The sequence below is a fragment of the Neofelis nebulosa genome, chromosome 10 (assembly GCF_028018385.1).
Source record: "Neofelis nebulosa isolate mNeoNeb1 chromosome 10, mNeoNeb1.pri, whole genome shotgun sequence".
NCBI lineage: Eukaryota > Metazoa > Chordata > Mammalia > Carnivora > Felidae > Neofelis > Neofelis nebulosa.
This window is the reverse complement of record NC_080791.1, coordinates 98,083,218-98,094,584: the sequence shown is the minus strand read 5'-3', so window position 1 is coordinate 98,094,584 and position 11,367 is coordinate 98,083,218. Positions and strand designations below refer to the sequence as shown.

The following is an 11,367-nucleotide window of genomic DNA, read 5'->3' as shown; positions in this document are numbered from 1 at the left end:
CGTAAGCAAGTCGCAGGTAATAAGGGCATTCCCCTTGGTTGACTGTAAGGGCCATCATGCAATTCTGCCAACTACACTGATTTGTTTGGTGCTGGTCCCGGCCTGTCGATAAGCAATGCGGACGGTCCTTGTGGTTCTTAACGATTGCAAGACACCCTTCAGCAATAACCACCAGGAAACTTTGAAAAAATAAAGGTTTATTACTTACAGGATCTGGAAATTACACAGCACACCTGGGGCCACACAGCGATGTGGGGGTGGTGGGGGAAAGACCGGAGAGGGAGGGAGAGAGAGAGAATGAGAGCACACACAGGCCTGGGGATCTGCTTTTATTGGGGTCGAGGGTTTGCAGGCTCACTCTTTATTGGTCAATTCAAAACACAGGAGTGGAAATTTAAAGTGTAGGAAGAGAAGAAAAGAAGTGGCCCAAGTGATCGGTTACTGAAATCAATCAAGGTGTTTAAAATGAAGGGGTCTCAGATGGGGAGGCAGCCTGGTTGTGTGTCCGGAGATCTCTGAAGTGGATGCTTCCGCAATCAAAGTTTAGTCAGGCACTAGCTTTGCAAGAAAGAAAAGAACCCCAACTGTCAGGGTTTCCACTACAACGTCTCATTCCCATTTTTAATGAACTCACACACAGTTCAGAGCATCAGGCCAGACTAACTTCATTAGAAACCACTGCGGATGAGAAGACCCACTCTCCCCAACCTTTCCTTATGGGGACAAAACAGGAGGAATTATCCCAAGGAGATGGGTGGGACAGAATGCACAGCCGAAGAGACAGGGTTTGTGAAGGCTGTCCTAAGCCCACGGGGGTGGGGGTGGCGGTGGGGGTGGGGGCAGGGCATTGGTAAGGGGAAGAGAAGGTTCTTTCAGCCCTAACCTCAGGGAAGAAACATAATTGTTACTTTATCACCTTCATCAGAGTCAGGTTCCAACACCCAGGCAGGGATCTGGCTCAGGGGAAGGCACAGCACCGCTGAGGGAGAAGGTTCTGAGCCAGGACCCTGGCTCTACCAGTCCTCTTGGGGATGACGCTCTGGGAAGCCAGAGTTAGGAGGGTGACCTGGCTGCACCTCCGGGAGGTCTTACCTGAGTCAGGTGCTGGGAAACCAGAGGGCTAGCGGCTCCTCAGGAGGGGAGGAATGAGCTTCTGAGTGTCAGGGACCGGGGGAGGGTGTTAATGACCCTGCTTAACCTGTAAAAGCTGTGTGGCTCCCCCATGTCCAAAAGCTGGGAGCGTAGGGTGCAGACGGTGGGAAAAGGGCACTTTCCCACGATGTGCCCCATTCCCAGGCCAATTCCCAGCAGTCCTTGGGGATTCCAGAGCCAGGCTTGGGCGCAAATGATCTTTCGTGCCCTTCCCTGGGGACTGGTGGTCTTGGCGCAGAAGACCAAGAGGGGACGCTTGTCTGTGTCGCCCCTCAGCCCAGCCCACACTTTCCTCCGGAGGGAGGCTGATTTGCGGGGTCAAAGCTTCGCTGCCTGTCCTGGGACCCAGAGATGTGAGGTTTCCCAGACCCCTTCATTTGGCCTGTGGTGGGGTCATACCCCCAGCTCCCCTGAGCTGAGTAAGTGAAGACTTACTACTGTCCCTCAAAGCTGTGGCCCGTCCCCAACCCCAAAGGTCATGTGGAGGTAGAAGGCCCCGGAAGGGGGACAGGATGGGGTGCTGCCCTTCTCCTACTCCCCGAAAGCGAGTGCTCTTCCAGGGAAACTCATTGGCTGTTCCCAGGGGGTCCTGCCTCCCTAGGGGAGGACAAAACTCAGAAACAGGAAAGGCGGTCGAGATAGGTTTGGCAACTTTCCGACATCATTTGAAAACACTGGCTCTATTTCAACCACCCGATTTGTGAGCAGGTTTGTAAACAATACCCCCTCCAGACTACCTCTCAGGGTCCAGAGAGCGGCCCTGGGCATTCTCCCCCACTGGGCCATCCCCAGGTCCCTGCAGGAGCTCACACCCCCATGCTGCTCTTCTCGCCCTCTTTGGGGCTGGGTTCCTCCTGAATCTTCTTCATCTCCCAGCCCCTGACCCAGGTGTAGGCAGAGGAGCCCCCCAGCACCATCATGTTGCTTGTCCACCAGAGGAAGCTCTTGGTCTCCTCGTAGTAGAGCACAGCCAGCACCGTCTGGGCACAGGCTTTGGTGGTGCCGGACACGTTATGGGTCAGGGGGCTGGTGAACTTGATCTGTAGTCCCGTCACGTAGCCGATGGCAAAGCCGAACAGGCCGCCCAGGGTCATCATGCCCCAGAAGTGGGCGCTGCCCAGCTGGGAAAAGTCACGGAGGGTCTGAAGCTCCCCGAGCAGCAGGAACAAGGGCAGGAAGAGGACGCAGGCATTGACGTTGTTGTAGAAGGTCAGACGCCAGATGCTGCCATCCACGGCCGGGAGCACCTTCTTGGTGTAGATGGCGTTGAGCGAGACACAGAGGCTGGCGAGCACGCCAAAGAGGGTGCCTGTCCAAGACAGGGTGCCCTCGGCCCCCTCCTGGTCCACACCGAGCCAGAAGCCACCTGCGGTGGAGACAGGAGAGGGGCAAAGAGGATGAGGACGGGGAGGAAGAAGGACAGAGAGTTTTGCCACCGAAGGTCACAGACCGTAATGCTGCCCTCACTGTCCCGTCCCCCCGGCCCTCTCTGCAATAAACATGCCCAAACTCTCTATTACATGCAAAGCACCATACAAAGGCTGGGGAAGTGGCCCAAGACATGAATGCTTTCTCGGGAGCTTACATTCTAGCAGAGGAGAACGACGTTAAGACGATTCATTTCCCAGTTATTTCTTTAATTACAATTGTAATGAGGGCCATAAAACAGGGCAGCATGCTGTGAGCACCCATAACCAGGGCGACTGTGCTGGCCTGGGGCATCTGGAAAGTAGTGCTGGAAATGAGCTCCAAAGGGCTGAGTGATTAGTGGTTAAGGTGACCTTGGGCAAGTGATTTAAGGTCTCAGAGCCTTGGCTTCCTTGTCTGTAGAATGGGACACTATAATGAGTTAGAATCACTTGTGGCCTGAGGTCTTTTGGGACAGTCACTCTTTCTGACACCCTCATCTTGTGTCACCTCCTGCTCACAGAGCCTCCATGGTCCCTGCAAGACCCCTTGCCTGTCACCTGCCCATGGGGACTGTCCCATCTCTTTGGCTACACCCCACCTTCCCAGGAGGCAGGGGCTGAATCTTACACGTGCTGTACCTTGTGCCACAGCATCTGGTAACATGGGGGAGTAGGAGAAGTTCTGGTGTCAGAGAGATTTGGGCTCCAATTGGGCTCTGCCATTTAGAGGCTGCATGGCCTGAGGAAAGGTGACTTAACTTTTCTGAGCTCCCATTTCCTTCATCTATAGAGACCTGGGTCACTTTCTCGACCCCCTAACTCCAACCACACTACCCTCCACCTTGCAACTAGAATGATCTTCCTAAAGTACGGATAGATCTGCTCAGGTCCTGTCCTGGCTTAAAGCCCCTCCTCACCTACTACCTTCAGGAAACCTTCCAGACTCACTTAACTTGGGCAAGGCCCCCGATGGCCTGAGCATGAAGAAACACACAGGTACTTTCTTCTGCCTAGAACACTGTGTCCTCACCCCTTCCTTATACCCATCTAGCACTTCCTCCGGGACGCCTGCTTAGATTACCCCATTTCCAACTTTGCTTCCCTCCCCACCCCCACCAGGGTCCCTGTAGCACCTTCTATTACCCCAATCGCAGCCTCACCCCTGCAGCATAACTCACTTACTGCCCTGCATCATCACCATGCCCTCCGGGAGCCCAGGAGCCCGGTCCCCTTTGGCCGAATTTGTATCCCCAAAGTTTGGCCCAGTCTCTGGCACGTGCCTGGCCATCCGTTCATATTTGTTGGCTGCCTGAAAGAATGCATGAACGCAGGTTGTTCTGGAGGTGGCTTTGAGGGTTGAAGGAGGTAAGGCCCCTCCTATGTTGCAGGCACATTCTGGGTCTTGGCAGGGCCTTTGCAAACAGGTATCTGTAGACCTGCTCTGGGGGTGTGGAGGGTTAGCCAGAGCGCCCCCAGTCCTCCGGCTCGTGACCTTCCAAGTCCAGAAGGGACCCCCGCCCCAAGGCTCCACACCCTAGAGGGAACTCACACCCAATACTGGGAAAGGAGGAAGGGCCCCGGAATAGTCACCTGAGACCCATCTTAAGGGGAAGCGAAGCAGAGAGGGGGCCGGGGCCCCTGCCCCATCAGTGTGGCCAGTGAAGGCACTTTCTCTGACGCTATCACACTATCAGCTACTTTGATTACCTTTAGGACTTGGGCCCAGTTTCCCTAGCGACTTCACCTTTCTTCGTGCAAATTCTCGCATCAGGAGGCTCCCCTCTCCCTGCTCCCCCTCCCCCCTTCATAGGGTCCAGTGGGGCTGAAGTGGAGACCCCTGAGGCGTTTGGCTAAGTGAGGCCTGGGACTCTGCATCAGCTCTGGGCAGCGGTGAGGTGGGGTGGGGCGAGGGGGCAGCTGAAAATCCGCCAGGGGTCTCAGCAGCTCCTTCTCCTCTAACCTTGGCCTTCTCCCGTCTCCCATCCTGGACCTGGACTGAGCAGCCCTATATCCAGCAGTTGCTCAATGAGAGTAACATTTTCTAGGACAGGCGGCATGGGATGGGCCCCTCCCCTGCAACCAGTGAGACTGGGCCTGGGACTCGGAGACACCAGCGAAGAATATGTAGGTCAACCAACACGAACTTTACAGCCCCAGGAAAAACGTGAACAGGTTCAAAGAAAGACCACATTCCTGGATGACAGAGCCCTGCGAGGATTCTGAGGGAAGCGGGTGCACTCTTACCCAGAGTGCTGCAAACACCCCTTCTGTGATGATGGAAATGTTCTATCATCTGCGCTGTCCAATATAGTAGCCACTGGTCACATGTGGCTACTGAGCACCTGACACGTGGCTACAGAATGGGGTTGTTAACACCTGCAACTGAGGAACTGAATTTTTAAAATGTCATTGAATCTGAATGAATGGAAATGGAAATAGACACGTGGTTGGTGGCTACTGTGTTGGACAGTGCAGCTATAATCTCTAGGGGACAAGAGGAGAGCAGGGGGGTTAAAAGCATAGACCCCAGAGTCTGGCCAATCTGGGTTTGTGCCCCAGCTTGGCGACTTCCTAGCTGTGTGGCCCGGGGCAAGTCACTTAACCTCTCTGAGCTTCAGTTTCCTGGTTTGTATGGAGTTGATCAAGGTGATGCTACCTCCCAGGGGACCTCTGGGGAACAAAGGAGATGCTAAATGTGAATGCTTGGCACCATGTCCCCGTCAATAATTCTTATTTTCTAAGGGTCAAGCGTGGGAAGACAGCTAAGACCTCTCAAAGCTTATTTCTTGCCACTGTCTTAGCTATCACTACGAGCCTACAAGGTCAGAGGGTGATGGTATATTTATTACAAGATGCATTCTCTGGAAATAGCACTGGATGGAGAGTCAGGACACTTGAGTTCTTGAGAAGCAATACAGTGGTCAAGCACAGGGGGCCAGACTGCTTGAGATCAGATCCCAGCTCTCCCACTTATTAGCTGTGTGATTTTCAACAAATTATTTACCTTCTCTGTACCTTGGTTTTTTCCCCTCTGTGAAAGGTAGATCTAATCCCATCTTGTTTTGAGGGGCCCTGGGGGGGCCCCTGACTTGCTGGGTGACCTCAGGGAGCTTACTGTCTCTGGGCCCCAGGCTCTTCCCCAAGGGAGCTGGGACAGATAAAATCCAACGATGCCTGGCAGGGTTGATCTTTGGGGTTTGGGTCCCTGCGCCCCACCCCCCACTCCCCGTGGCCCTGGCTGGCCACTCACCGATGATGATGCCGCAGGTGAGCAAGGCATAGAAGGAGGTGGTTTGCTTGAGCAGCAAGTAGGACAGCAGCACATTGAAGACAGTGGTGAGTGAGCGGCCCACGTTGTAGAAGGCCACGCCGACGTACTTGAGGCAGAGGTTATTGAAGGTGATCATGCCGATGAAGACGACGGACAGGGGCAGGACGCTGCGGGTCACCCTGAGGTCCAGGCGCAGGGTGGGAAAGTCCATGGCACCGGGGCAGCAGGCCGCCAGTATGCTGAGGCTCTTGCACAGCAGCGTGGTCACCAGGCACTGGTAGAAGGTGACGAAGATGGGGGTGTCCAGCTGTAGGGAGGGGCTGCCCAGCAGGTACTTGTTCAGGAACACCATGGAGATGGAGGTGACCCAGTAGAGAGACACCACCAGCGTGATCTGCAACGCCCGCAGCACAAAGGGCTTCTCCTTGGTGGCCTCTGCCTCTCCGGAGGGGTCGGAAGCCCCCATCAGTGCCATGTGCAGGATCCTGGACCGCTTCAAAGGGGCCCTGTTCATGGTAGCAGAGGAACTGGGTCACTCTACAGCCAGAACTGGAGTACAGGGCAATCAGCTCCGGTCTTTCTGCAAGCCGCAGCCCTCAACTGTCACATGGGGGATGGCCTAGAGGCCTCTCCACCGAGAGGTTCTGCTGTGGGGGGAGCCTCACAATCTGCCCCCACTCTGAGGTGGCTCATGAGACGAGACACAGGGAAGGGGTGAGGGACAGGCTAAGGTTGGACAGAAGAGGCCTTGTAGGGATGGGTCTCAGGAAGAAGGGAGGGGAGAGGAAAGGAAGGAGAGGGGGAGGGGGAGGGGGAGGAAGGCAGGGCGAAGGTGCTGAAGGGCGGAGGACAGCGCGGGGAAGCGACGCCGGGAGAGGGAGGCATGGGCGAAAAGGGTTTGCAGGGGGAAAGGGGGGGCGTGCAGTAAGATGAACGGAGGGAAGGCGCGCGAGGGGTTTGGAAAGAGGGGTGCAGGGAAGCTCAGAGGTGCTCGTGGCGGGGGCCCAAAGGGAGCGGGAGGAGGCCGGGCCTGCCCAAGCCCGCGGCGCGCAGCCCTTCGGCGCATAGGCTGCCGTACAGCCCCGGCGCCTCCGGACAGCCGAGGCCGTTCTCCCCCGCGAGGCGGGCCCAGGACTCATTTCCTGACACGCCCCCGACCCCTCCTTAAAGGGCCCGCACGCCCGGCGTCACCCTTAAAGCCACAGCCGGCCAGAAACATCCTTCCGAGTCAGGCTTGCGTCTGTGTCCCCGCCTCCTCTCCGCTCCGGTGCGCTCCCGGCCCGGGGATAGTGGGGCGGAGGGGAGTCGGCTCCCGCGGAAGGTTCCTATAGGTGCTTGAGCCTCGGCCCCCTTTTTGCAATCCCCCCTCCCCCACCCCTGCCCAGCTCTGTCTTGTCCAGACGCTCACTGTCCCCGACTCCGTACGTCCTCTGCGCCCCTCATCCCGGGCCCGACCGCACCCCCAGAGCCTTGGCGGCGCCCCGCATCCCTTGGCGTCCAGAGACCCCCTACGAGCCCTCCCTCCCTCTGCTAGCCCCACCTCACTCTCCCATGGTGCAGTCCCTTCCTATCTCCCCCATTTCCAGCTCCCCCATCCCTCTTCCAAGCCGGAGACGATCCGGGATGCTCCCTGAGGCCCGAGGCCACACTATCCCGTCTGGATTTCAATCAACCCTCGCGATCTGCCCCCCCACCCTCATTTGGGCACAGCCGGATCTGAGCCTCAAGGCAACAACCACGCTCACCCCTCGGGCTCCTTCCCCCTTCCAAAACGCCTCCTCTCAAGCCAGGCCCAGCCGCTGGCTCTGGCCCCGGGGCCTCGGTGGCGACCCCGTGCTCACCTCCTCCTTTGCACTGCGGTCCGCCCGAGCTACCTAGCGCCGCACCTGCAGCACCGCACCTAGGGCCGCGCCCACGGAAGACTACTTCCTGCTCCCAGCCCCGGGCGTGGATGCCAAGCCAACCTCGCTGGCCCGCTCCCCACGTGGAGCCCGGAGGCGGCGGCAAGCCACCCGGGACCCAGCCTGACCTTGGCCCTGGGTTGTCCCGCCCCTCGTGGGAGCAAGCATCTTTCTGTTTCCAAGGCCACCCCGGCCCTGGTACCCCGCCCCGGCCCGCCCGGGATCCCTCGCTCCAGTTACCGCCTCCTGCATGTCCAGGGACCCGGCTTCATCCCTGGCCCACCGCGCACCCGTCCGGAGCTAACAGAAGTGAGTTTGAGAACAGCCCGGATTCTTCCTGCGGGTAGTGAGCGGCGGGAGGGTTAATCCGCTCTCTCCCAGGGACCGGGCCTGGGCAGTCAGTCACCAGCCCGAGTCTGTCTCTCATCAGGCAGCCTGGAGGGCCGACTTCTCCCTGGTTTGTGCTCTGGCACCACTCTGGACGCCAGGGGTTGGCGTCTCACTTCTGAGTTCTTTGTTGTAAAAAAAAAAAAAAAAAAAAAAAAAGAAGAAGGGGTTTGGCGGGACTATACCAGGGGGTCCCAACCTTCTTGCTCATTAGTCTAGCTGGTATGGTTGAAAGTAGGGACTGACATCTGCAGTATTTCGAACACTGTTTAATTAGTACCATTTACTGTACGGGTGAGATGTCTTAGATTTGCTTTAAAATACTCAGAATACTTACCAAAGAGAGAGAGAAAAAAAGAGGTGGGTAGCTAGGTAAAATTAGATAGGCAAAATGTCGATAATTGTTGAGGCTGGGCATAGATACACGGGGGTTATAAGAGTCATTTTGCTTTTGTGTACGTTTGAAATTTTCCATAATAAAAGGGTAGAATCTGTGGAGTACATTTAAAGTTTCACAGGCTAAGGGCAAAACCCTGACCCCAGCTTAACACAGCCCATGGTGGGCTATGTGGAACTGGAAGGGTTAATAACCCCCAAGGCAGGTGCAAATTTCCCGGAGTGAGCTCCACCCCAGGCCTATTCTTTTCCACCAGCCCTCTGGCCTTTGCTCTAAGGTACCTGCACTCCTCCTTCCTCCAGAGAGGGGACTTCCTGCTACTTAGTTATGGGCTAGTCTCCAGCTGGAGAATGCCACCTGATCACCTTGTCGCCTTGGGGATCAAATTACCCTTTTGAGAACAGAAAGACTTGAAGGAACTGAGCTGGTCATCAGAATCTTACTTGGAGAGTCTCATTCCAGGGTCAAACTTTGAAGGCTGTGGGTTTCAGTTTGTTAAGGGCAATGGCTATTTGCTCTTGGGCCTGATATTTCACTTTGACAAATAATTTAATGACAAACAGGGCAAACTTGTCTGTAAGAGGCCCTGGTTTCCTGGAAGGGCCCTGCTCCTTGGCACATAAACAGAATTAATTTATCTAATGAATGTGCTGCCACTTTGCACCCCTAGGGAAGCAATATGTGCTGTATATAGGCCAGATGCCCTTCGCTGAGAGAGACCAGGGGCAGTCCATGCTGGGTACGTGGGGGCACAGTCTGGGCTCTCCACAGGTGACCGAAATGTATTCCTGTCTCCAAACGCTCCCCTTCCATTGTACCTGAAATTCCACCATTAGCTTCACTCCCCTGCATTAAGGTGGTAACAGGCCAGTACACCGAGTTTCCCAGATTCTAATCCTTTTTGTTCCGCATGAGGGAAAGGGGGAGGGATGTGTTTCTAAGGGGTCTAAGGCCTCAGGAGGTGTGCACTTTGCACAATCGGTTTGCTTTTGAATTTTTCTTAAGGAATCTTAGTTGTTTAAAGCACTCATCAAGGGTGGGGTTTTAGGTCTCGTCAAGAGTAATTACCTAGTGTGTGAACTTGATGTGGGGCAGAACACAAGGTCGTCGTCATCCTGGCAGGTGGAAGGCTGTAATAATCCAGGAAGGAGGGCCCTTTATGGGTGTGGTTCTGTTCTTGCCTTGGCCGGGAGCCACTGATGACGTCAGAAGGCGATCCCTACGAGACAGAGTGAACAAAACTGACCTCCCAGGTATAGGGGGCAGTGGATCTGTACCAGTAGGGCCCGAGTTTCGGGGAACTCAGAGAGGTCAACTATCTCACCTCTGAGTTCAACAAGGACTCATGAACCTACTTTGCATGGTGGACACTATTCGTTGTCTACCCAAATTCAATCTCCCATTTGTCCCAAATCATTGGATGGTAGCTAGTCATGTGGTTGCTCAGCCAGAGACTACCTTTCCCAGCCTCCCTTGTGGGTAGGTGAACCATGTGACTCAATGGATGATAAAAGGAGGTGATGCATGTCCTTTTTTTTTTTTTTTTTTCACCACCAGCATCCCCTTTAATAAAATGTGGAAGGTCGTGTGACGGGGGGAGGAGGGGAGTGAAGTATGACCATTTACAACCACAAAAAACCTCTGTACATGTCTAGCGCCTGGCAGAGGGGAGGGCAGGCAGGGCAGTGGCAGGCCAGGGCCAGCCCTATTTGTAGAGGATGTCGTAGTGTCCAGGCTGATAGAGAAGGTAGACCTTGGGCTCGGAGCCCTCGGGAAAGATGTGCGGGTTGGTGGTGCCGCCCTCGCCGCGGTCCATGTGTTCCACCTGGATGGAGACACTGAGGGCCTGGGCCAGCGCGATGATGTGAATGTGGTCACTCTCTTTGCACGTGGGCTCCACCTCCTGCTGACAGAACTCCTTGACGGTCCTCCCACCCTCGATGAAGTGCTCGAAGAACTTGCTCTCGCGCTGCAGGTAGCCTGACGTGAGCAGCCACAGGTACACGACGGGGTAGTCCGAGGTCATTGAAGGAGGCCAGCAGGTCGGCTACTGAGGTCTGCTTCTCCACCTGCTCGATCAGGTCCATGAACGTGTTGTGGAAATCCTCAATTGTGAACTCGGTGAAGCCCTGGGACACCAGGTCCTCTTTGCTCTTGGCGGACACGGCCTTAAACCGTTGCAATTCCCTGCTGTCATCCAGCAGCGCCTCCAAGTGGGAGAATCCAAAAGCTCAGTAGAAGCAGTTTCCATCAGGCCTGGTCTTGGGGATGTACGAGTACTTTTTGTGGAGGTCCTTGATCTTCTGTTGATAGATGTTGTCATCCTCAGCATACTCCTTGTATAAGACCGAAAGCTCCAGACGCTCCGAGACCAGAGGGTTCTGCACTGCAATCTCTTGCTGAATTCGGTCCTGCTGAGCCATCATGGCTTCATCATGGTGTCGAGCATCACCCGTGTCCCAGCAGCCCCAAGTATGGTTGCCATCTTTTGGCTGAAGGGTGCCACTGGGGAAGTAATAACAGAGTATTCAGCCCCAGTGTCAACCATGAAAGTTATTGTTCGGCCCCCTACCTGTATTTCGACTGTGGGCTCATGGGGGCCAAGAATGAAAAGAGCCTGGTCCCCCTTAGTCCAATTCTATCCTGGCCAGACCGACGAGGTTCTTGCCTTGAGGTTCCTCCTGATATCGGCTGGGTTTTGAGGGCCCCTTCCGATTCGGACATTCATTCTTCCAGTGTCCCTTCTCTTTGCAGCATGTACATTGGTCCTTTGCTAAGGGGGCTCTGGGCTTCCCCCCTTTTGGCGGTTGGGGTCTTCCCGTCTTTGCAGCATCTGTTTCTTTTAGTACT

At 55.5% G+C, this 11,367-nt stretch overlaps 2 protein-coding genes across 4 annotated transcripts; both read right to left on the bottom strand.

Moving 5' to 3' along the window:
- Positions 1-312: 312 nt before the first annotated feature.
- SLC35C1 (solute carrier family 35 member C1) lies at positions 313-8,120 on the bottom strand. 3 transcript variants are annotated; one of them, XM_058688755.1, is made up of 3 exons: positions 7,974-8,120; positions 5,812-6,338; positions 313-2,518 (listed from the first exon to the last, which is right to left on the bottom strand). In XM_058688755.1, exons 1-3 carry the CDS (start codon positions 8,003-8,005, stop codon positions 1,959-1,961), a joined length of 1,119 nt encoding a protein of 372 aa, XP_058544738.1. In that variant the 5' UTR covers positions 8,006-8,120; the 3' UTR covers positions 313-1,958. The 3 variants fall into 3 exon arrangements, with proteins under 3 accessions (XP_058544738.1, XP_058544740.1, XP_058544739.1); XM_058688757.1 differs by lacking the exon at positions 7,974-8,120 and adding an exon at positions 7,674-7,851; XM_058688756.1 differs by lacking the exon at positions 7,974-8,120 and adding an exon at positions 7,578-7,689.
- A 1,938-nt stretch (positions 8,121-10,058) lies between these two features.
- Positions 10,059-11,112, bottom strand: LOC131486645 (ubiquitin thioesterase OTUB1-like). The gene is given in 3 exon segments (XM_058686543.1): positions 10,059-10,538; positions 10,540-11,022; positions 11,090-11,112. Coding segments are annotated over 3 exon segments (822 nt in total). The 3' UTR covers positions 10,059-10,222.
- Positions 11,113-11,367: the final 255 nt, after the last annotated feature.

Bases quoted from the DNA above. Each gene is read 5' to 3' on its own strand.
- SLC35C1 (XM_058688755.1), bottom strand. From the start codon at position 8,005: ATGAAGCCGGGTCCCTGGACATGCAGGAGGCG. The intron at 6,339-7,973 runs GTAACTGGAGCG...TACCATGAACAG, and splicing joins CCCTGGACATGCAGGAGGCG to GGCCCCTTTGAAGCGGTCCA. The intron at 2,519-5,811 runs GTGAGTGGCCAG...TCTCCACCGCAG, and splicing joins CACCTGCGGCATCATCATCG to GTGGCTTCTGGCTCGGTGTG.